At 43.0% G+C, this 22,607-nt stretch overlaps 1 protein-coding gene across 1 annotated transcript in view; it reads left to right on the forward strand.

Annotated features, from left to right (window-relative positions):
• Positions 1–22,607, forward strand: part of tgfbr1b (transforming growth factor, beta receptor 1 b) — a gene marked incomplete at both ends in the record, with an annotated part of 57,717 nt that overhangs the window by 23,505 nt on the left and 11,605 nt on the right. The window contains 3 exons of the mRNA XM_080489653.1: positions 15,816–16,067; positions 20,161–20,427; positions 21,859–22,089. Coding sequence (XP_080345779.1) covers positions 15,816–16,067; positions 20,161–20,427; positions 21,859–22,089 — 750 coding nt within the window. The remainder of the gene's footprint in view (positions 1–15,815; positions 16,068–20,160; positions 20,428–21,858; positions 22,090–22,607) is intronic.

Here is a 22,607-nt window from a genome sequence, read left to right on the forward strand (position 1 = left end):
GTGTGATCTCGAGTCATGAAGCCGGGAATTTTATCCAAAAGTCAAATCACATCTCAATCGATTTGGAACACGGCAAATTGCAAATCAAACCCCGACATCAACTGAGTCATGACGTTGGGAATCAAGTCCTGAAGCGAGGAATCGTATCCAACTGTCAGAAATCACCCCTGTGTCTCAAATCATGATGTTAAAAATTTAATCCTGAGGTCAGAAATGGAGCTGTTTAGTTACACCCAAACGTCTCAAATCGCAATCGGTAATCAAACCCTGATGTCGGTGACGTTGGGAATTAAGTCATGATGTTGGAAATCCAGTCTCACTGTCATAATCTGAGCCATGCTAAATCATATTCCAACGTTAGGAATAATATCCGAATGTCTCCAAAATGTACTCACGTTGTCTAAACTTGAGTCTTGACCTCAGAAAACCAGTGGTCAATTCGTGCATTGAGTTTTGTCGCCGGAATTTGAGGAGCGCTGCCGAAATGGAAACGGCGGTTCAGGAAATTGAGCTGTGGTCAAAACACCACAGTAGACGTCGGGGAGCAGAGTTGCAATCCCAGACAATCAATTCAAACATGGTGAATGAAGTCAAAGCTCGGAATACGTTTTTCAAATCAGGTTTAAAACTCATGTTGGATAGAAGAACTTGCACGTCTGTAGTTGCTTCTTGTTTTGGTCCTGATGTGACCAGCAAGTCGAATAGTCAAATTCCGCCGTAACTCCTGAACGTTTCCAGGTGAAAACAAGCGAACAAGACGCTGAACCTTCGGGTGTTTGGAAGCCGGGTTGTAGACTTTGAGTTTGGTAACAGACGACACCTGCTTCATCACCCATCACAAAGTGTTTTGTCCCTCCTTCGCATCCTTTGTCCCTCACAGCAGCTGTCTGCGCCGTCCGGTCGGCAGGGTGGTGGAAACGCAGCCCACGGGTCCCCTGAGGTTCACCGGGTGCAGGCTGTGATTTACATGGAGGGTGGAGGTGCTGACACAGCCTCCAGAATAATGCCTTTACCCCACCGGGGCTGCGAGCCGCGGCGGATTACACTACCCTTCATCTCGTGCTCCCCATCCTGAAATATCGACCGGCACCATCCACGCCTCGCACATTCCTCTATTTTATTTGTTCCCGACTGTTGGAACAATGGGAGGGAGGGGGAGGGGGAGGCGGAGGGAGGGGAATGTAATTAAGGAGGAGGCACTTTGTGAGAAAAAGAAAAGGAGGAGTGAGGGATGGACGTCTGCTGACATTGTCCACAAAACTGCAACCCTGGACAACTCGTCCATGTGGTTCCGCACATCTTTTCCAGGACAAATTTTTGTTTCAGCATGATCGATTTGAATGATTTCAAAGTATATTTCACACAAAAAACATAAGCTATACATTTCATTGTGAAGCAGTCTTTATTGCATATCACAGTAGATTTATATACAAATGTACAGGTCTACAATAATCAGTGTAAATGTATCCGTAATACACAGTATTGCTAGACGTTAGGCTGGCCACCCGAAGGCTGTGGCTGATGCTACGCAGGAATTCGGGAGATGTGACAAGCTGAATTTGAGCGATTGTCAGTTGAAACAAAGCCATATGACACTATATTCAATATATATGGACATATACCTGATGCATTAAAATATATATATATAAATATATATATATATATATATATATATATATATATATATATATATATATAAATATCAATTAGAAATGACAATATGCAAAAGTAAATTGTACAGGATTTTTTTTCTCAAAAAGTTCAAAAATTTCATCCGTGGACGAGTTGTCCTACAATCACGACAACACACACCGTGAGCACTTATGTCTTCTCTGCCAGCGCCATGGAGACAATCCACCTACAGGTGGCGCCCTGCACCTCATCTGCATGCAGTGACTTTTTCCATCACCCAGAAGTAGATATATTCATTAGTATAGATGGGAATGTATGTTCTGTGGGACAATTTAGAGTTTACTTGTTACTTGTTGATATTGTCTGTACTAATATTCATGGATTCATCTCTCTACAAGTTTGAATTGAAAAACGTCTCGAATCAGATTCTGAGATTCGACTAATTCCAAAGCGCGCCAAGGTTCAGATTGACAGATCTGTTCATAACCGCAGTCAATCAGGCAACCTTTAGCTATGAGTTGCTTCTTTATTCCTCGAGCATCAGGTCGAATTAAACCACAAAGACTCCAAAAGTCATTTCCTGTGCAGCAGCCGTCCACATTGACATGTAGACTTCAGGAGCTCAGCTGCACCCGCTGAAGGTCACAAGAAGAGAATCAATCTGTCAGAGATGCCAGAAATGGTTAGAAACAACCCTGCAGTGCTGCTCTGAGCACGAGGACAAGCTCAGTACGATTACAGAACACACACCACTGCTACAAGCTTCCTGGCCATGTATTTACAGCGTGACTTAATATTTGGAAAACCTTTGAGCTTCACATCTTTGTGGTTGGTGTGGGGGGTGGAGTTGGCCTACTTTTCTCTTCTCTCGGTCTCTGTCAGCACTCTATTTCACAGCCTGGTGAACTCTGACCATGGAGGGCAGAGGTGGTGGTGGGAGGGAACTCGGACAGTCCCAGGCTTAATCACCATGACCAAAGTCCAGTTTCTTCTGCCAGAGCTGCCAAACACAATGCCGGCCGCGACAGAACTCTGACCTGCGGGGTCAGAGGTCAACTCAAACTTCTCATTGACTTTTCTCTGGGAATCTGACCAACTGTGAGCTTGTTTTTAATCTTTCACAGCCCCTCATTGAGCGAGTCAGTTGTGTTGCAATTTATCTAGATAAACATTTGAAGGGGAATTTTGGACATTTCAGCAAATGCAATGCAAAAGTCACGACACAAATCCTTTGTGTTGCAGCTTTGGATTGGTTTTGTATTTTTATGTCCATGTTAGCTCCTGGGCTATCGATAAAAGATATTAGCCTTGTCCCCACGGGTGAAAATGAGAAGGCCAATCATCAGCTGGACGTTATGTCGCCAGCTGCCGAAGAGGTTTTCCACAGCATAGCCTAGGAAACGTCTCGAGAACATTGTCATCACGAAGCAATCCTTACAGGTCTTAACAAAAAACTAAAATCGGTCACCCATAGTAATTCAAACTTGTAGTTACTGACCTGATTTCCTGTTTTTTATTGAGGAGCATCGTTCAGGACGAACGCTCAGATGTACACTTAGTCGAAAGTGTGTGGAAAAAAACTGTTTGCTCTTAATTTACACTTGCAGCCTGAAAAAATGGTAGAAACTGTAATAAACTTTAAAAAAAATACTTACTTTATACTGTTGGTTTCCAAATGTGTTTCTTTACACCCTGTTTACACGGCAACAGTTTCAAGTGAAAAACAGTAACGGTTTGCCGCGTGTTGGACTTCTTTCACATGACAATGGTGCTCGGGGCCACTGTAAATTCAACTTTTTGGAAAATGAAAAAGACTCCATCTCCAGGTAAATGGAGGGAAAATTGAAAAGTCATCGATAGTAGCAGTTCAACTTTGTCGTTTGTCCACATGGATGTCCGAGTACTCGCCATTTATACTGTCTATAAGGTTTTTCTCACTGCGTGCATGTTTGTGTGTGGTTTTGTTACAAAAACAACCAACCTTAGAGACCATTGATTTCTCTGCTTTCTTCTGAATTTGTCAAAACGTTACTGTGAGGCTGAACGCTGGTGAACAGAGTGACTCCTGCAAACGTACAACAACAGGAGCCTTCAAATTGACCGTTTTCTGGCTCTGATCGACACTCTAGAAGGTATTCTCATGTGGCTTTCATTCCTTTCTTTAATCTCTGGAAGGTTTATCAGTGTTGGTTCAGAGTATACAGAAGCTCAGGTTTTTACCTTCCAGCATATGTTTCTTTTTTTTTTTTTTTTAATTTGTATGCAAATGTATTCAGTTTTGTTTAACTAAGTTTATTTAAGTGTAACTGGCATGGATCGTGCTTGGAATGCAAGAGTAACCGTGTGCATTAAAACGCATTGTGTAATACACGGCGTGCTTCACTTCCCTGGCAGTCGGCACATCAGATGTAGCTGTGGATCAGTTTCTTCCAGATTCCCTAACCAGATAGCTGAGCGCAGCCTTTAGCAGTCATGTCTCAGTGAACACGGAGGTTCTGCGTGTAATTGAGGTTGTGTTCCCCCCCCCCGCCAATCGCTGAATAAAGCCTACTCTGATTTCAAATGCTTTACTCAAACGCAACCGCGGTTTTGTCTCTTTGATGTTTTCTGGTGGATTTCCATCGGCGTATTATTCCTCTGGTGTGCCGCCGTCAGTCGGAAACTGCGTTTATTTCTCTGGCTTCCCTTCACGCAGGGAGTGAGGAGAAGCTGTCAAAAAAATAAATAAGACATTCTATTTGTAGTGCACTTTATATTGAGGAAACTCGAAAGTGCCAGTCCCGCAGCATTTCCACCACAGTGCCAAGATTTAGTGTTGGCACTGTGCAGCCTCAGGTATTGGTCCATCAAGTTGGGTCAACCCACAAGGACACGTCCCTGACTTCCTGATGTGGCTTTACAGAGCCACATCAGGCTTTTCATGCGCCTCGTCAACGGTAGACTTCATTTCTGTCATTTTTTCATCTGTATTTTAAAGAGTTGTACTCGGTGCTGTAGGAAGTTTGCATTTTTATCTTTGAGTGTCCGCCTTTATTCATTAATGTTTTATGGTTACTCTTAACTGGTCCGTTTAAGCCGCCGTTCACACGTTTTCCAGTGAAAATGGAAAACTTGAGTTGTGGTATTGGTGTCTGTTTACACAACAGCGGTACTCGGATCCGCTGACAATGCAACTTTTGAAAATGCTGCTACCACACCGCACCACGTCTGTAGTAAGTAGTTCTGCTCATGCATATGTAGATTGACAATAATTACAATACTTAGTCGTTTATCCCTGAAAATGTCGGTGTACTCACATTGTTACTGTTTATAGCATATTGTTGTGTGCGTGGTTTCATTATAAAAACAACCAACAGCACCCACTGGTGGCCCAACATGAGAATGACATAGTTTTCCATGTAAACGGACATCGTTTTCAAAACGTTGCTCTGCGAAAGTGAAGCTTTTCTGTAAACGGGCTCTTACTGTCTGTATTCTCGATGACGTGTAATTTTTCTTTATTCTCAACGGTTCAACAATGTTATCTATTTGTCTTCACTCTTGATGTTTCATGCTTGCTGTCAATTTTTTTTATCATGACTCTGTTTTTCTTTTCTTTTTTTGACATTTCTTTCTCTGCATTTTGTCTTAAACGCTGATGTTTTCCCTTCATTCTAGTTAGTTGGTCGATGTTTTACTTTCACTTGTCTCTATTCTCATATTTCATTTTCACAATCTTTGATTTATCCTGTAATTTATTCCCAGAATGAGCACAAACCTCCAAACTGCACCTAAAGTCCCTCAACGACTCCCAATTAAGATTTCAAGACCAATGACTAGTTTTTCTGTTTGGCTGGATGAAATCCACACGGGAGGGTCTGCAATTCCGAAAGTTACTTTGGGTTTTCTCGCAGGTGGTTAAGAAATGCTGAGTGCTTAACCACAGCGACAGGGAAACATAAATCAAACCCAAGTTTTTATCTTACGAAACACTGCTGCAACAGTCGCTGCTACTAATAGAACCACAGCAGCTCTGGGCGTCACGAGACCCTGTTCAGTGTGGCCGCTTGCCCACTTCCATCTTGGCCGTCATCTCGCAGTCATCCGCCACGTCCTGGAGGAGCGTGTGTGTGTGTGTGTGTGCACACTCGTTATGAGACTAACTGACCTTATTACAGCAGCTCCAAATTTACCTCTTAAGTGTTTCTTTCCATGTGTAATCCTCAGCTGAGCATCTCTGCCGGCGTCACGCTGCTCATTTAGCGGCAGCCAGCGCACAGATCTTAAAAATATTCAAGGACAGTTCAGAACATCGGCCTGCTGCGTTTTAGAAAAGCTCACAGCGCAGTAAGTCAAAGAGCTTGACTTCTGTGTGTGAAATAAAAGGGAATATTGACTAACGCCCTTTAAAATATTTGTGGTTATTTGCGTGAAACCTGTGAAATATATTTAGAGCGGAACCAGAAAATATATAGCAACTGCTCATCAAGACCATTCTGTAATACTCATTTAACTGCATGATGTTTTTTTGTGGACGGCAAAGTCGGCAAAGACGATCATCCATGGAATAAAGATGACGTACTCGCCCCCCGCCTTCCGACCTTTACCCCGGCAAGACTCCGCAGCATCACTATACAACAACAACAACACCTTGTTGACGTTTACTCGCCTTGTAGTCGCGGGTGACTCGAAGCAAAAGCTCGACTTCTGAGTCGGTCCACACACACGATTCCGCTCAGGATTTAGCAGCAGGCATCTTCGTCGTCGGTGTTGTATTGTGTTGTTTCTTTCCAGCGTGAACTCCGTCCTCTGTTTTCCGGGTTTGTTTCTTCTTTTCCACTTTGGGTGTGTCGCTCGGTCACAGCGCCCCCTAAAGGCCTGACATATCTACTACATGCCCTGAGGCATTGTGTTGAGCCGTGTAAGTACTGATGTGTGGACGAAATCTTTTTGGGACAAGGTCAGGGAGAAGAAATACAGTTTTTTTTTTCATTGTGTGGATGTACCCTCAGAATAAGTATTGTCAGATGAAACTGTCTTTTCCCTGACATCCAGAGAACCACTATGGCTGCTTCGTGTGCGTGTGTGTATGTGACTGTTTGTGAAGCACTGCTGGGACCGCCAGAAGCTCCGCTGCTTGAGCTGTCTATTCTCCATTATCCATTAATCTGTTGATGAGACACTGAGACAGCTTCTCTTGAGTACTCGGGATCATAACAACATACTGAGGGAACACTCGATCCACACACCGGGGCCCGGGAATACGATAACGTTTTCAAGTGCAAACGGAAAACTTCTGTAGCGGTTCGGGGTCCGTTTACATTTGGAGAATGCTCCGACCCCGTCTCCTCAGAAACGGGAGAAAATGTAGCTCATCTGAAACGCTGCTATTGCGAATGCACTCCAAGGCCGGAGTGAATATTCCTTTTGCGCATGCGCCACTACATAGACAATAACAACAATGGGGGATCAAGTTATCACTGCCATGTTTCACTTTCTTTCTTTTCTTTCTTTCTTTTTATTCATTTCAATCATGCTATTTTCTTTTTCTCAGATTTCATCAGGCTCATTCTATTGAATGTTTACACAATTGAAAAGAAGCCCAAACTTATAGTGGGTGCCCCTTTCTTCAAAAAAAACACAATAACAGAAAAAAAGATATACAAAATGGACTGATGCGCAATTTACAGAATATTCAAATCAGTCACACAGACGCAAATCATGTAGCACGTGATGCTACGTTCCCCTCCACTTATGTCTCATTATTTTTTGTTATTGTGACTTTCTTATTGAAGATTAAAAGGATTAGAAACATGCTTGTAAAAGGCGTTTTCCTGTGACCCTCTGGCTCCTGGTCAGAAAGATCGGCTGCCCCACACAGACGCCCCTTCATACAGTGTTTTTCTTCCCCCCCCCCCCCACTTCATTTATCAGAAGAAGATTGTCAGGTGAAGAAAAATATGGTTATTTTGTGAAGATAACAATTTTTTTCCAGCAGAAATAAAAGTAGTTTTCGTCCACCTCTGCAATCAAGTCATCAAGTGGAATTAAGGAGATGTTTTTCTTCGGCTGCGTTCAAACAATCTTTGGAAACTAAATGTCAGCCATTGATTGCTTTAGAATTTATTAGATTTTTTTTTTTTACTCGTTATTTAAAGTACAGAGTCATTCTCTCTGTGGATAGCGGCTTTCGCCGGCGACCCTGAAGCCGTTATCCATGAAAACTTGAGGGAAAAACGACCTTGCCTCCTCTCAATGCCGTCAGCGCCGCTAATCAGATTCCAATCGGAGGTCAAGTCCCGGACCCGGCACGCCGCTGCTCCTTCCACCACAGAAATCCATCAAGGACAGCGTGGCTGGATCACCTGGCTTTCCTTTCCACTCCAGTGTTTTCTCCAGGCGCTGATTATCAGAGCTGTTTGGTTTGGTGCAGTCCAGGCTTCTTTTTTTCTTTTTTTACAGTTTTGACGAGCGTCAGAGTGTTTGTCTTTTTCTTTGCTGTAAGAGGGAGCGGCGCCCCGAAGATGCCTCAGCTTGAATCGTCTGATTCACCGAAACACTCTTTGTGTTGTTTGGAGTATTGCTGAAGGGTGTGACAGAAGCCTTGGGATGAAATCTGAAATGCACCATGGAAAGAGTTTTCCACATCTGTCGCTCATTGCCGATTTAGAAATAAAATCTGCCAGCCTGCTGCATCATAAGTGCAAAAAGCTCCTGAACTTCGGAATCAGGAGTCTTCGTTTGCTGAACTTTGGCCAACTTTCGACTGAATTGTCTGGAGCCACAAAACACGTTTTGCTTTCAACGTCAAGATAACATACAACAGACCAAAATACATTAAGTCAACAAGTTTTTTTTTGTTTTTTTTCTCAAAAGTGCTGTTTACGTGACAGCAGTGCTCAGAGCCACTGAAAATAAAACTTTGTGAAAATGCTCAGTCAAAATAAATTGTTCTTATTGTCCATCTACTATCTACTACTATTATCTGTCCATTCGAAAATCTGTGTACTCTCATTGTCAATGTTTTCAGCGCATTATTCTCTGCGAGTGTGTGTGTGTGTGTGTGTGTGTGTGTGTGTGTGTGTGTGTGTGTGTGTGTGTGTGTGTGTGTGTGTGTGTGTGTGTGTGTGTGTGTGTGTGTGTGTGTGTGTGTGTGTGTGTGTGTGTGTGTGTGTGTGTGTGTGTGTGTGTGTGTGTGTGTGTGTGTGTGTGTGTGTGTGTGTGTGTGGTTTCGTTACAAAAACAACAAACGGCGCCAACTTATGGTTTAGTGTGCTAACTACATCGTTTTCAACGTTTTTGCTGTTTCCGTGGAAATGGACATCGTCTACAAAAAATGCAAACGAGAAACTGTTCCTAAGCGAAAAATCACGTGATGGTTTTTCACACGAGACGTTTAAACGAGGCCTAAAACTGATCGTGGGAACTGCAGTGGTGAAACAAACGGATGAAGCAAACCGCGATGATATTACAGATTAAAATCTGGAAGGTTGGGCCGCTGTAATTGTTAGTATCTTCTGCTTCAAGTTGAGTTTACTTTCCCCAATAGTGCAGCTTTTCGTTCCGCAGGAAATGCAGCCAGACTATCTGGGCTAGATTTCTGTTTTAAGTCTAATCAATGATCCAGACTCTTAATTTTTTAAAATTCCTTGTCAGTGTTTGTTTGGGGAACGATCACCCCAGACCAGGCGCTGTTGTAATTGGTGTGAAAGCACATTCGGTAGTAATCTTACTTTTTGCAGACCACGTCGTCCTTTGTCAGTTTGTTTGCACAGTTGATGTAATTAAAGTCAACATGGGAGTTAGTTTAACCTCGCGCGGGGGGGAACTTTTAGGGTAATTTTCCCATCACTGCTCAGCTGCTAACGTCCAAGTTTCACTTATTTATTTAGAGAAAACAAATCGGCACAAAGAAACATAAAAAAACTCAGGCTATATTTACTTACGGGAAACTAAAGTTTTTATTTTCATTCAGCTGAGACTAAAATAATAACTTGGGTCACTTTAATAGATGTTGTGGAGATTATCCCTCTGCATGTGACCCTTTTTATAAATGACTGAAACATCCAGGACTGGAGGAGAGTTTCTGCTTGACGGTCGCGAGCATCAATCTGAGGCTTTTCACTTTGGTAACCGGACCCACAAGAGATTTGATCGGCTTGTTTTTTTTCAAACCTCTGAGCCACCGCCGCAAAGTCCGTGTTCCCGACTGAGAAAGCCGAGCGTGCGGTTTTGATCCGACGTGCTTTTGTTCCTGGTGAGGAGTCGGCCCGTGGTTCGTTTCACCCGTTGTGTCTAGACGTGTGAGGCAGAGGGCGGGGCCTCGGTGTGTGTGTCATCGGGACAGGCGGGCTGAGTCACAGCGGAACTCAGCTGGCTTTTATGTCGAGAACACACACACACACACACACACACACACACACACACACACACACACACACACACACACACACACACACACACACACACACACACACACACACACACACACGGAGCTTACTATTGTCGTTTACTCACCAGTCTGCATCCGACTGTCTGGTTTTCCAGACAATTCCACGAATTCCACAAAGAAGAAGAGCCTTTTCTTAGTGTGTGTGTGCGCGTCTTATGTGTGGAATGTGCAGGAGCCTCTCCACTTTCGGTCTTTGGTTATATTTTATAGAAACTGTGCTAATAGATTTTATGGTGTACAATATTTCCAGTTCGTCTTCTTGAGTTTTGGACAGTTTTAGATTCGATTAGACTTTATTAATCCCACAGTTATCATAGCAGCTCCACACTGCAGATTTACTTAAAGATAGTTGGGATAGTGGCACACAAGAGAATAGTGTACGTATATACAGTAAATACACATGGAAGTACAGGAGACCAGATTGAGGAAGAAAATACACCTAGTAGCTGAGTAGTTGAGCTGGTAAACACCATAATGACATTACATGGTTCAAATGTTCAGGGATTGTTCAGCTCTAATATATCTTTATTATTAAAAGAAAAAAGGAGAGAAAGAAATACTAACTTAAAAGAAGAAAACTATTAACAACTGATTGAATATGATTATGGGGAAAACAAACCAATTACTTTTAAATAAAAATAAAAAAACCAGCAGAAGAATGAATATCTAATTAAATTAGATTTTTCAGTGAAACATCAACAAGTAAAAAAAGTTCAAATGTGCTGTAGAAAAAAAAAAGCAGAGTCAAATTGAAAACATACTGATTAGCTCATGCAGTTTGTTTCAAGGTTGATATTTAGTATCTAGACTTTAATTTTATTATGGTTTCACATTGTATATAAAGTGTGCTTGAAATCTATACGTGTCCCTTAAACGGGCCACTTCTTTCAGATCAATAACATTTTGATTAACGTTAAATCACGCCAATATTGCAGAGACATAAGAGCTACAGATTCTAATTCTATTTGTCATTCTTCATCTATGAAACTGTGAGCGAACACTTTCTGAAGCGCAATATGCAAAATAATAATATATGTACGGTACCTCACTTTTTGGATCCCGGGTGCATTGACGTTAAACTGATAAAACATGACGTATCGCAAAGACAACGTTGACCCTTGGCATGGAAACCACCCTCTACTATTTACACTGGCATCGCTAGTGCTTTGAGCAGATTTAATCGTGTGTGTGTGTGTGTGTGTGTGTGTGTGTGTGTGTGTGTGTGTGTGTGTGTGTGTGTGTGTGTGTGTGTGTGTGTGTGTGTGTGTGTGTGTGTGTGTGTGTGTGTGTGTGTGTGTGTGTGTGTGTGTGTGTGTGTGTGTGTGTGTGTGTGTGTGTGTGTGTGTGTGTGTCTCCTGTTAATTATTCAAAGGTCTTATCTTAGGAGCTCTGTTGTGTTGCTTTAACCTGACCAGGCGAACATGATGTGTTTGTGAGCTGCATAATGAGAGCAGAGTGTGATCCCTCTGTCGGCCGGGGGCAAGGACGAGAGAGAGATGGAAAGAGAGAGAGACAGAGGCCTGGTTTATTCATAGCTTTCCTTAGCGCTGCTGCTAATAGCCTGAAGCCTCGGGGACTGCTGAGCAGACTTCTTTACATCAGGCACATCCCTGCCTCCGTGTCGGCGCTGTGCGGTGAATAAAGATGCCCTGACCTGTGGCTACCACGTCTCCTCTCTCCTCCAAGCTGGGGCGACAGTCTGAAAACCTCCCAGATAGACCCAAGTGTTGACCGCACCACTTCTCTCAGACCCAAGCGGGCCCGGGATCGGATTTAATTATCTCGGCAAAAGATAAAGGAGCATTTGAATCGGTGCGCCAGAGGCCTGGTACACAATTAAACTTTTATTAGATTCAATTATCCACTGTAATTTCTTTTCTCCACTGGCTTCTTCACTCTGCGCCGTTATGAAGCAAAGTGGAGGTATTAGAGGCACCGGGAGGACGGCGAGCCCCTTCTGAACGTCTGCCGCCGCACCGCGGCTGCTAAGTGAGGTTGATGGGTTGAGCTGGATCAATCAGCTGTAGTCATACTGCACCTCTCACACACATTCATGTGATTCAAACCGGGAAAAGACATGTCATTTAATAGGCGTAAACAAGAAGTTAAGTCATTAATTAACAAGTAGGATATTAAAAACGAGAGCGGTTATGGAAAGGTAAACAACTAATGAAATGATGGTAGCAAAGGAATAAAATGTTTATCTAGGAATACAATAAAAGATAATTGTAACGGTAATGAAAATCAGTTCATAGATAAGTCATAAGACTAAACCTTACCAAGCAGTACACAGCTTCCATAAGGTCTGGGTATAAGTTGTTATTTGTCTTTTTGCTCATATGAAAGGTTTATCACTGTAAAGGTTAGATCTAGTTCATCCAAAAGGCACTTGACAGGTTATAAGACTGAGAATGCCAAAAAAAGACTAAATACTAAAAACTGAACATCACCAGGAACTCACCAAACTTACCATGAAGCACGGTGGCGGCAGCATAATGACAATGACAATCATTTATTAATTCGTTCATCAAGTTGGTCAGTCTGTCACTGAGTTACTCATTAAATCAGTCGGTAAATCGGTAAGTCAATCAATCATTAACTGAAAGCCACTTACTAAGTCGGTCACTCACTTATTAATTGATTCACTTGATGAGCCAGTTTTTCACTATCATATAACTTATTTAACCAAGTTTAATTAAGTCAGCAAGTGAATGAGTGAGAGACAAAGTTTTCTGTGTCAGTCTCTCGTCGAATCACTCAGTGGGTGACTGACTGACTTAGCAAGAGCCTGTTTGACTTAGTTTCTCGCCGAGTCCAAGACCCTTTCTAAGTCAGTCAGCCGCTCTACGAGTCACTCAGTCAGTCACTTCTTAATAAAACAGTCGCTCAGCAAGGTGGTCAGTCGTCTCTCACTAAGTCATTGATTTACTCCTGGCCAGACCTCCATCTGATTACTCGCCGATTAATTAGCAACAAATTCTTGTTAAGTTCGTAAATTGATTTATGAAAGCAGTTGAAAGAAACGACACCCAGAGGATGACTGACAGGGAGTGTGAAGGCAGTATTATTAGACTGTGGAGTGACGGCTGGCCTCAGAGCTGCTGTCAAACATCCGACACAGCGTCAATATCGGCCTGGACAGAAACACTAAAGATGTCTGTTTGATTACATTCAAAAGACTTTTTGCCAGACGTCTAAATATACAACGAGCCCACAATGTCACTAAATGTACATTTCCAAAAAGAAGTGCGCTCCAGTCCGAACGGTCGCATCAATCAGCCAATCACCGCCTCACACTAGTTACTATGGTGATTTAAGTTAAGAGGAGCTGAGATTCTCTTAAAGACAGAGACTGACTTCATTGTGAGCGATCCTGTGAGAGGTCTCTACCATGCGTCACGTCGAGATACGATGGCGAGAGAAAACCCAATGTTTCTGTTTCTGCACGACGGCTGGAGGTCTGCCGGATTCACCGAATTAAACATTTAACATGGGATGTATTATTTATGAGTGTAAAAAGAAAGTTGTGTGTATGAAAGGAGCCTCCGACTGCAAGTCAAGTGCTTCAGAGCTGCAAAGCGAAACGACACAATCCCACGTCTCTAACGCTGACATTGCACATGTTTAAAGTTTGTTTTTTTTAACATTTAAAAGCTTTTAAAGGTTTTCATAGCACTATTTCATAATAAAATCAGGCTGCAGAAAAACATAAAAGTGATCATTAGAGTTTTGCAGTCGGTGTCGTGACGCCACAAGTAGTTTTTTCTTTTCTTTTTTTAAAAATGGGTAAAATGTAGTTTTTCTGGCCGTGCTTGTGTGTGTAAAATCTGTGTGTAGTGATGTAATGTCTGTCCTTTTTCCCCAGTCACACACACCCTCAAGTCTAACCAGAACTGTAGGCTGACCTCAGTTCACTCCTGCAATATTTTCCTTTTAACGGAAAAAAACTAGACTTAAAAAAAAGAAAAAAGAATCCGATCCCGATCCCGTCTTCCTGTCTCACCCCAGAACAATTCATGAGGTACACTTTATGTTTCCATCTCAAACAATCACAGAAAAATAAGGAGATTAGATGAGAATCTCAAGGTGAAGAAAGTGGTTTTGTGGTTTCTGTTATTGCCTCTCAGGCGAAATGCTTTATGATTTAATAATCCTCTTTTTTCTTTTATGATAATGCAGCGTCAGGATGGAAGGAAAGTGTCACATCCACTGTAGATCTCTTTGAACAAAAGTACATTCTAGCGTTAAACAAAAGCTGCATTTTTCGCTCTTTTAAATGGTAAATATGTCATTTAGGTGTCCTCAAAACAAAGTAACTTCTCTTTAAAAACCACGTTGGGTTAAGTTTCATGTGCGTGCGTTATGTAGACTTCTCCGTTCCGAACTTATTATTATAAAAAGGTGGCATAACTGAACAAACTCGATGTATCTTTAAAATCAAAGATGTCTTTTTGATGAGATATCCAAGGTGCATTTTACAAATGATTGAATCTGTTTTGATGATTATACTCTTTGACACCTCACTCATCCTTACAAAACACGTACTGAATAGAATCTGTCGTCATCGGCAAAGAGAAAATAATTTACATACTTTCAATAAAATTAATAGTCAAGGTTTCTCATTGCTTTTATATCTTCAATCCATGATTGGTTCACCATAATAGCCATTTATCATTGCAGAACGTAACGTGATGTACATGTTATCTCTCGCTCACACATCGGGGATTCTTTCACTGCTACACCTTTTGACGTTTTACTGCAGAACTCAATTCCCATTTTAAAAAATCCCATATGTACTATTGAATCATGAAATCAGTCTTTTTTTGACTTTCAACCAAAAAGATTTATTTCTCGAGGCTCTTGATAAATATTTCACCTGTGGTGGCGAGATGAATAATGAGACGTGGTATAATATCAGGATTTTTTTTACTGCAGTTGCTTTTTAAGTTTTAGATCTTCTTAGGTTCTGTTTTTTTATTTATTTTTTTAAGCCCAAATTTTAGGCCCCGTTTACACAACAGCGTTTTCAAGTAAAAATAGAACACCTTTGTTGCGGATTGGGTGTCCGTCTACACGTCAACGGAGCCTCTGGAAACACAATGTTTTGATTCCGTCTCCATGGAAACGGTGTGAAAACACAACTTTTCTCAGAGTAGATGGACAATGAACAACATGTCCTCCAGAGTGTCATGACTCCCAGTTAGAAATGGGCGGTATTCACATTTTGATACTGTTAAACTGTCGGTCACCCCCCCCCCCCCCGATATATGGTATCACCGTCACAAATTCAACGGTCAAGAGAAACATTTAAGCCTGACAGTGGTATTATTTTAAAACCACACATACATAAGTGCTGGACAAACATTATTTAGACATTAAAGAAATTATGTATTAATATATATTAGGCATGTAAGTATAATTACGTTAATTAAACTGATGCTGTCACTTTTTTTAGATACTGCTGGATACCTTATCACCCAACCCTACTCACAGTCCATATTCTCTTGGGACTTGGTACTTTTATTTTGACAGTCACCGTAATAACATTCCATTAGTTTCAATACAAAAGCCAGACAGTGCCCACTACTGTCATTGCATGCTCTCTACATCGGTTTCAGCGCCTCTGCCTTTCCCGTGTTTTCAAAACGTTGTCGTGTAAACACACCTGTTCTTCTGTCTGACCTTCCTGTACGTCCTGGACTTTTAACACTTCTCCCTCCTCTTCCTCCTCTCCCTCCTCTTCCTCCTCCAGCCCTCCAGTGTTACTGTGACCGCTGCAGCGCCAACTCCAGCTGCACCACCGATGGCGTCTGCTTCGTCGCCGTCCGCAAGTCGGGCAGCCGGCTGACCACCGACCAGCGGCAGTGCGTGAACGAGAACGAGCTGATCCCGCGGGACCGGCCCTTCATCTGCGCCCCGTCCGTCAAGCACGACAGCGGCATCTACCCCATGTGCTGCACCACCGACTACTGCAACAAGGACCCCGACCCCAAGAACTTCCCCGGTGAGTGTCTCTGAACGCCTCCGCTCAGTGAAGGCGTTCACCGTGTTTTTAAAAATTTTTTTTTAACATGTTGCTTCAGCAATGAGTCAGGGAAAACGCCTGCAGGCGCTCGCTCAGCGCAAAGCAATTGTCTGCTTTTGATTTGTTTGTTGTGGAGCTTGCAAACAGACGTTACTCTGCTGTGCAGACCTTAGTCTGCGCTCCATGCTTCAGACCAGCGGTGAGCAATCTGCTCTAATTGAAGATCGCTTTGATCTCCGATTCGCCAAAACATTCCCCGGGGGTCGTTTATCTCCGGTTTTACTATTAGACATGTAGCGTGCATTCATTGTTTGTTGTCTGATTTAATTTCATTTTTTTTTGGCCTCCAAATTACGTTTCTCACTCGTCTTAAATTAGAGATTGAATGAAACCACTAAACCCAGTGTTTGAATACATTGGTTATCACAGCAGACAATAGGCCTACACAATATCCTATTATTCAGTCCTACATTGGTAAAGTTGTACAGAAACATGAGGAAAGGAAAATCCTCTAAACAAGGAAGAGGAAGGCTTTATGGAACATGAACACTATGGTTGCTTTTCTGCAAGTTTCTAAAAGTAAACCCGCCACAGTAACAATGGAATTTAGCAGGGTCTTCGATGAAGTCATAAGATATAAAGTGTTTTTGTTTTGTTCTTTTTTGGAAGGTCTTTAAAACATTCCTTTGACGTATTTCTTATTAATATTTCACCAACGAAGTATGTCAAAGGATTGGTGTTAATTAGAGTCACTGTGATTTGGAAGAACATCTCAACATCTCAATTTAAACTTTGTAGTTTTTCTTTATTTGCTTGAGTTTATGTGATGGAAGTGTCCACACATTTACTCCTCGAAACATCTACAATCGCAACATGAATTCAATTTTAATGAAACCTTCTGGTGCAAAATACAGTGAAATGTCAAAAAAAAGACTGAATCCTATAACTGTTGCATTATTGGTGTTTTTAGAAACTCGCCCTGACGGCATGGCTTTGAGACGATATCTCCACTCGGGTCTCAGTGTTGTGTTTTATCTGCTACTCTAAAAAAAGGTTATTTAAAAAAAAAAAATCCATCTTTCTTTAGAAAATTCTATTATTTGCTTGGTTGTTTGGCAGATTGGCACTTCCTGCGGGCCGGTTTTGCTTCATGTTTGACACCCTCGATTTCCCGCACGTTTTTTAAGTCGGTGCTCCACAACAGCCCCACGTGCGATTGGTTGGCGTTGTTCATGAGGCGTGTCTGAGCCATGTTCCCTCGGCAGGCCGGTGGATCGCGCCATTACCTCCCCTCACGGAGCCCCGGGGTGTGTTTTAGGAGACCCCGACCATCCGTCTGCCTCCATCCTCGCTGAAGCGATGGCTCAGGATATCCGTGAGAGCCGAGAAACGACTCGCTCAAAAATGATTGGGGTTCGTTGGACTTGATGTTCGTTGGAGTAATATCTTCAGTAATATCTCAAGAAAACCTGAAGGATTGTTTTTCCTCACGTGAGGCGCTGACCAAGGTTTTGGTAATCCCTGCGGTGAATGGTGATTTCCCCCCCCACTTGAAGTGGTCGCTGTGTAAACGAGCCCTCAATATGAAAGCGATATAAATGCTGACCTGATCCGGGGCAAGAAACTCATTTCTGATTCCCATTCCAATAAGCCGGTTGGAGGCTTTGTTGCTCCTGCCTCCATCCGTCACACAGACACTCGCAAAGTACCGAGCGAGGCTTTATGAAGAGATGCTTCATTATGATAACCGTGTGTAAACGCACAAGAGGCCGGCTCGCACAAACACCGGCTCGAAGTGATGACAAAGATTGAAAAGACATCCAAGTTTTTCTTGGACGCGGCTCCAGATTCCAATCCCACGACTCCCTAAATGTGATTAGATGCATTAACTAAATGACACATGGTGCTGGGAACCGGAGAACGCCAGCTTTTTGTGAGCTTTGAGATCAAAACACATCAAATTCTAATCTAATATTAAGCTTATATTGTGGATGCACTGGTTTGCTACAGGAACTATTTGTATATTATATATTTCCTGATAACACTTTCACATTTTAAAATGATGCAACAAATTCATATTGTGATAATGCAGATATGAAATGTATGGTAGGAATGACTTCGTACATGTTAATTTGTAGCTACTTTAGATTTACACTTGGTTTGAACACTTTGCATTTGTTTTTTTTCAAGCATATCATTTTACTTGCACACAATTACAATTTACCACATAAAATCTAAATCATACGGTGGCCGAGAAGGGCCAACAGCTTAACTTTTTGTTGTTGTGTCGTGGCTTTTTGCTGTTGTGTTGTGGCTTTTTGTTGTGTTGTGGCTTTTTGTTGTTGTGTTGTGGCTTTTTGCTGTTGTGTTGTGGCTTTTTGTTGTGTTGTGGCTTTATGCTGTTGTGTTGTGGCTTTTTGTTGTTGTGTTGTGGCTTTTTGCTGTTGTGTTGTGGCTTTTTGTTGTGTTGTGGCTTTATGCTGTTGTGTTGTGGCTTTTTGTTGTTGTGTTGTGGCTTTTTGTTGTTGTGTTGTGGCTTTTTGTTGTTGTGTTGTGGCTTTTTGTTGTTATGTTGTGGCTTTTTGTTGTTATGTTGTGGCTTTTTGTTGTTGTGTTGTGTTGTGGCTTTATTCTGTTGTGTTGTGGCCTTTTGTTGTTGTTGTGTTGGCCCATCTGGGCCACCGTAAAATCAATACTAAGATAATTAAATCAGACCCTGTGAGCTACATTTTACATTAAAATCTCTTTAGTCACAACGTTTCTTCAGGAGTAAAACACGTTTGTCTCCATCTTAAATACTCTTGAGCTTTGAACACGAATCATTTGGAAAGAAATGTCTGCCGACAGTGCAATCGGAGGCTGTTAAGAAATAACGAATGTGTCGTTTCCGAGACGAGTAGCTCTCTGTGGCCTTGCGAAGTAAATAAAAACATACCAACAACAGCATTATGCAAATCAAGTCCAATCGATGTGCACCCGAACACATTCGTTTAGCGTAAACGACGCGGCGCAGTTAACCTAGCACTTTGTATTGAGATGCAAACTCCATAACGTTTAAATAACGTCCTGCTTCTTTCAACATCTGCCTCGTGACAAATACAAGCAATATGTTAATTCCACCGCAGGAGACACTCCGTGTTCTCCGCACGTTTGTTGGAGAAAGTGTATATTTTGGCCACGACAGTTGGCGAACAGAGTTGGAAAATAAAAGCATACGGTGTACTGGCAGAAAAAGGAACATCCTTCGTCTCTTTCGCTCTTGGACGAGGAGACAGAACAGATTTGTCGGGAGCCAGTTAGAAGTCAGTCACCAGAGTTACTGAATCATTATTCACATGCTCGCTCTGAATGCGGCCGCATTTATTTGGAACAAAGTGTCTACAGTGTGGAGCCCAGCTGTCTTTTAACCCGAGGAGGAGTCGTGAAAGAACCAAATTTTGTCTTGAGCTGCTGCTCGTCCCGAGGAAAGCCTCGAGACGGCGAGTCTTTACGATTCCATTGGTCCTTCTGGGTATAAGCAAGTGCTGGTCAACATGGGAATAGTAGGTTAATAATCACAACTAATCACTTTTTAACCTCATCTCAATATTTGATATAAAGTATTTCAATGTGATCACTTGTGCGTTGTTTATTATAACTGTATGAATAACCAATAACCTCAAACGTTCGTGCTGGCAGCTACAGGACGGCTACATGTTCGGCATTATCTCACGGCTACATGTTTAGCATTAGCTGGCGGCTACATGTTTAGCATTGCCTGGTGGCTACATGTTTAGCGTTAGATCGTGCTACATAATAAGCATTGGGTCATGGCTACATGTTTAGCGTTAGCTGGCAGCTACATGTTTAGCAGTAGCTGGCAGTTTCAGATATTTTGGATTACTTGCTGTAGTTCTATTTAATATTTTGATCCAAGTTTTAATTTATTTAATTAATTTTTTCAATGTGACATGACCGGTTGTATGTAGCTGGTGGTGAGGGTCTGTCGTGATGTTAGTTTCCTGGCTAACGGCGCTCGCTCCTGGTGGTGTTGTTGACGTCTGGCTTCGCCCTCTGCTCCTCTCTCCTGCAGTCCCCACAGTGAAGACCCCCCCTCTGGGGCCCGTGGCCCTCGCCGCCGTCATCGCCGGCCCCGTGTGCGTGCTCTGCCTGCTGCTGGTGCTGGCCTTCTACGTCTGCCACAGTCACAGGGGCCTGGGGGCTGGAGGCGCCGGCGCCCACCACCACCACCACCGGGTGCCCAACGAGGAAGACCCCTCCATGGACCACCCCTTCATCACCGTGGGAACCACGCTGAAGGACCTGATCTACGACATGACCACCTCGGGCTCCGGATCAGGTACGGCGTTCCCACAGAGGAGCTTCATTTCGGTTCACTAAAGACCCCAGAAAAATCTCAATTCCTATTCGGCTGTGATTTATAATCTGAAAAATACAGTATAAATGTGTCGTGATGCTGACGAATGATCCTCTTTATCATGTGGAACAAATTCATTCTAACTTAATATAATTTGATGTGTGCTGAGGACACACCAGATTATACTGTGGGCCTATAAATCACAACCCATCCGAACGTATCCTGGGAGGAACGAACTCCTCCTGAAAACGTCTACTTTTAATTAAATATCTTTGCACAACACACAAAAATTTAAGAGAAAAGTGCAGCTTCCACATTATGTCGTTATTACTGATGCCTATTGCCAACAACTGCTTCAACTTCCACGCTGCAGCAGCACTCAGCTCAGGTCGCAGCGTTTTGTCCAGCACACTTTTTAAAACAGGAGAATCCAGACTGGAGTTCATAGAAACGATAAATATCTTTATAGAACTTTGTTCCAGTTTCACAAACATCTCGTGAGCTGCTCTGGTCATTGATTTGACACCCGAGTGTTTTTACACACAGTGAAGTCACATCAGTAATGTTGAGTCTTTCATCTTTCAAGTTTCACTTAATTCACTTATTTGTCAGTCTCTTTTTCTTTGTGTGCTTTTTGGGTTCTGTGTGTGTGTTTCTTTGTGTGTGTGTACACGCTTCTTTGTGTGTGTGTGCGCATGTGTTTCTTTACGTGTTTGCGTGCGTGCGTGTGTGCAGGTTGCTGCTCTTTCTACTCTCCACAAATCAACACCTCTCAGTGCAGACTGGCACCTCAGCGGCGGCGCCAGCCCACTGCTTGCATTCACTCTCTCCATATTGTGTGTGTGTGTGTGTGTGTGTGTGTGTGTGTGTGTGTGTGTGTGTGTGTGTGTGTGTGTGTGTGTGTGTGTGTGTGTGTGTGTGTGTGTGTGTGTGTGTGTGTGTGTGTGTGTGTGTGTGTGTGTGTGTGTGTGTGTGTGTGTGTGTGTGTGTGTGTGTGTGTGTGTGTGTGTGTGTGTGTGTGTGTGTTCACAGCCGTGCGTGGGCCGGTTTAATTACTCTTCTGACTCAGTGTGTTTGTGTGTGTTGAAATGTTTCGCAGCGTTTTTCACGCCGCTTCCTTTTTCACGCCGCTTCCTTTTCCCGTTTCCTTCTCAGCAGCCTGCCAACGATCCGACTCCTTTACATGCAGAACGTCCTCCATCGTAAAGTGCGCCGTGATAAATGTGGTTTCATTTTTACTATTTCCTTGCGGAGTTTCACCACATCACCCCTCGTTTCTCAGTTCACACCTTCATTAAACTGGATTTATTAATCACGCAGTGAATGATGGCGCATGGGGGTTGAAATTAAAACAGTAAATGTATCCACACGGTGATGGAGGGCCGAGTTTTTAACCGCCCTCTGGCCCCGCAGGTCTACCGCTGCTCGTCCAGCGCACCATCGCCAGGACCATCATCCTCCAGGAGAGCATCGGGAAGGGCCGCTTTGGGGAAGTGTGGCGGGGCAAGTGGCGCGGCGAGGAGGTGGCGGTGAAGATCTTCTCCTCCAGAGAGGAGCGCTCCTGGTTCAGGGAGGCCGAGATCTACCAGACGGTGATGCTGCGGCACGAGAACATCCTGGGATTCATCGCCGCCGACAATAAAGGTGAGAACCAAGCAAAGCAGGCACCGGAAAGTCAGGTTTCTGACTCTCCCGTCTCCGTGTGGACGGCCGAAATGTCACGACTGGTCACGCGAACCGCGGCTGTAGTATCTCGCTGTTGTCTCCATGGAAACGGGAGAAAACGCAACTCTTTCAAAATGCTCCGTCTTCGTGGAAATAGGGTAAACGCACAGATGCAGTCTCTGTGGAAAACACAACTTTTTGAAAACAGGTACCAAGGCAGAACTTTTTGAAGATGCTCGGTCTCCATGGAAATGGGGAAAACAACTTTTCGCAAACACATTGAGTTTGTGGAAAATGTAGCTTTTTAAAAATACAGCTGAGGAAGGTGGAACTTTTTGAAAATGCTCCAACTCCTTCATCGTGGAAATGCGGGGGAAACGCAACTGAAGCCATAGTAACAAGTTCTTCTGCACATGCTCAGTTGAGCCAATCAGAACAATGTTTCCTCCATCGTGTCATGACTCCCAGTCCATATTCTCCTGGGACTTGGTACTTTT

Source organism: Lipophrys pholis (genome assembly GCF_963383615.2).
Source record: "Lipophrys pholis genome assembly, chromosome: 20".
Lineage (NCBI taxonomy): Eukaryota > Metazoa > Chordata > Actinopteri > Blenniiformes > Blenniidae > Lipophrys > Lipophrys pholis.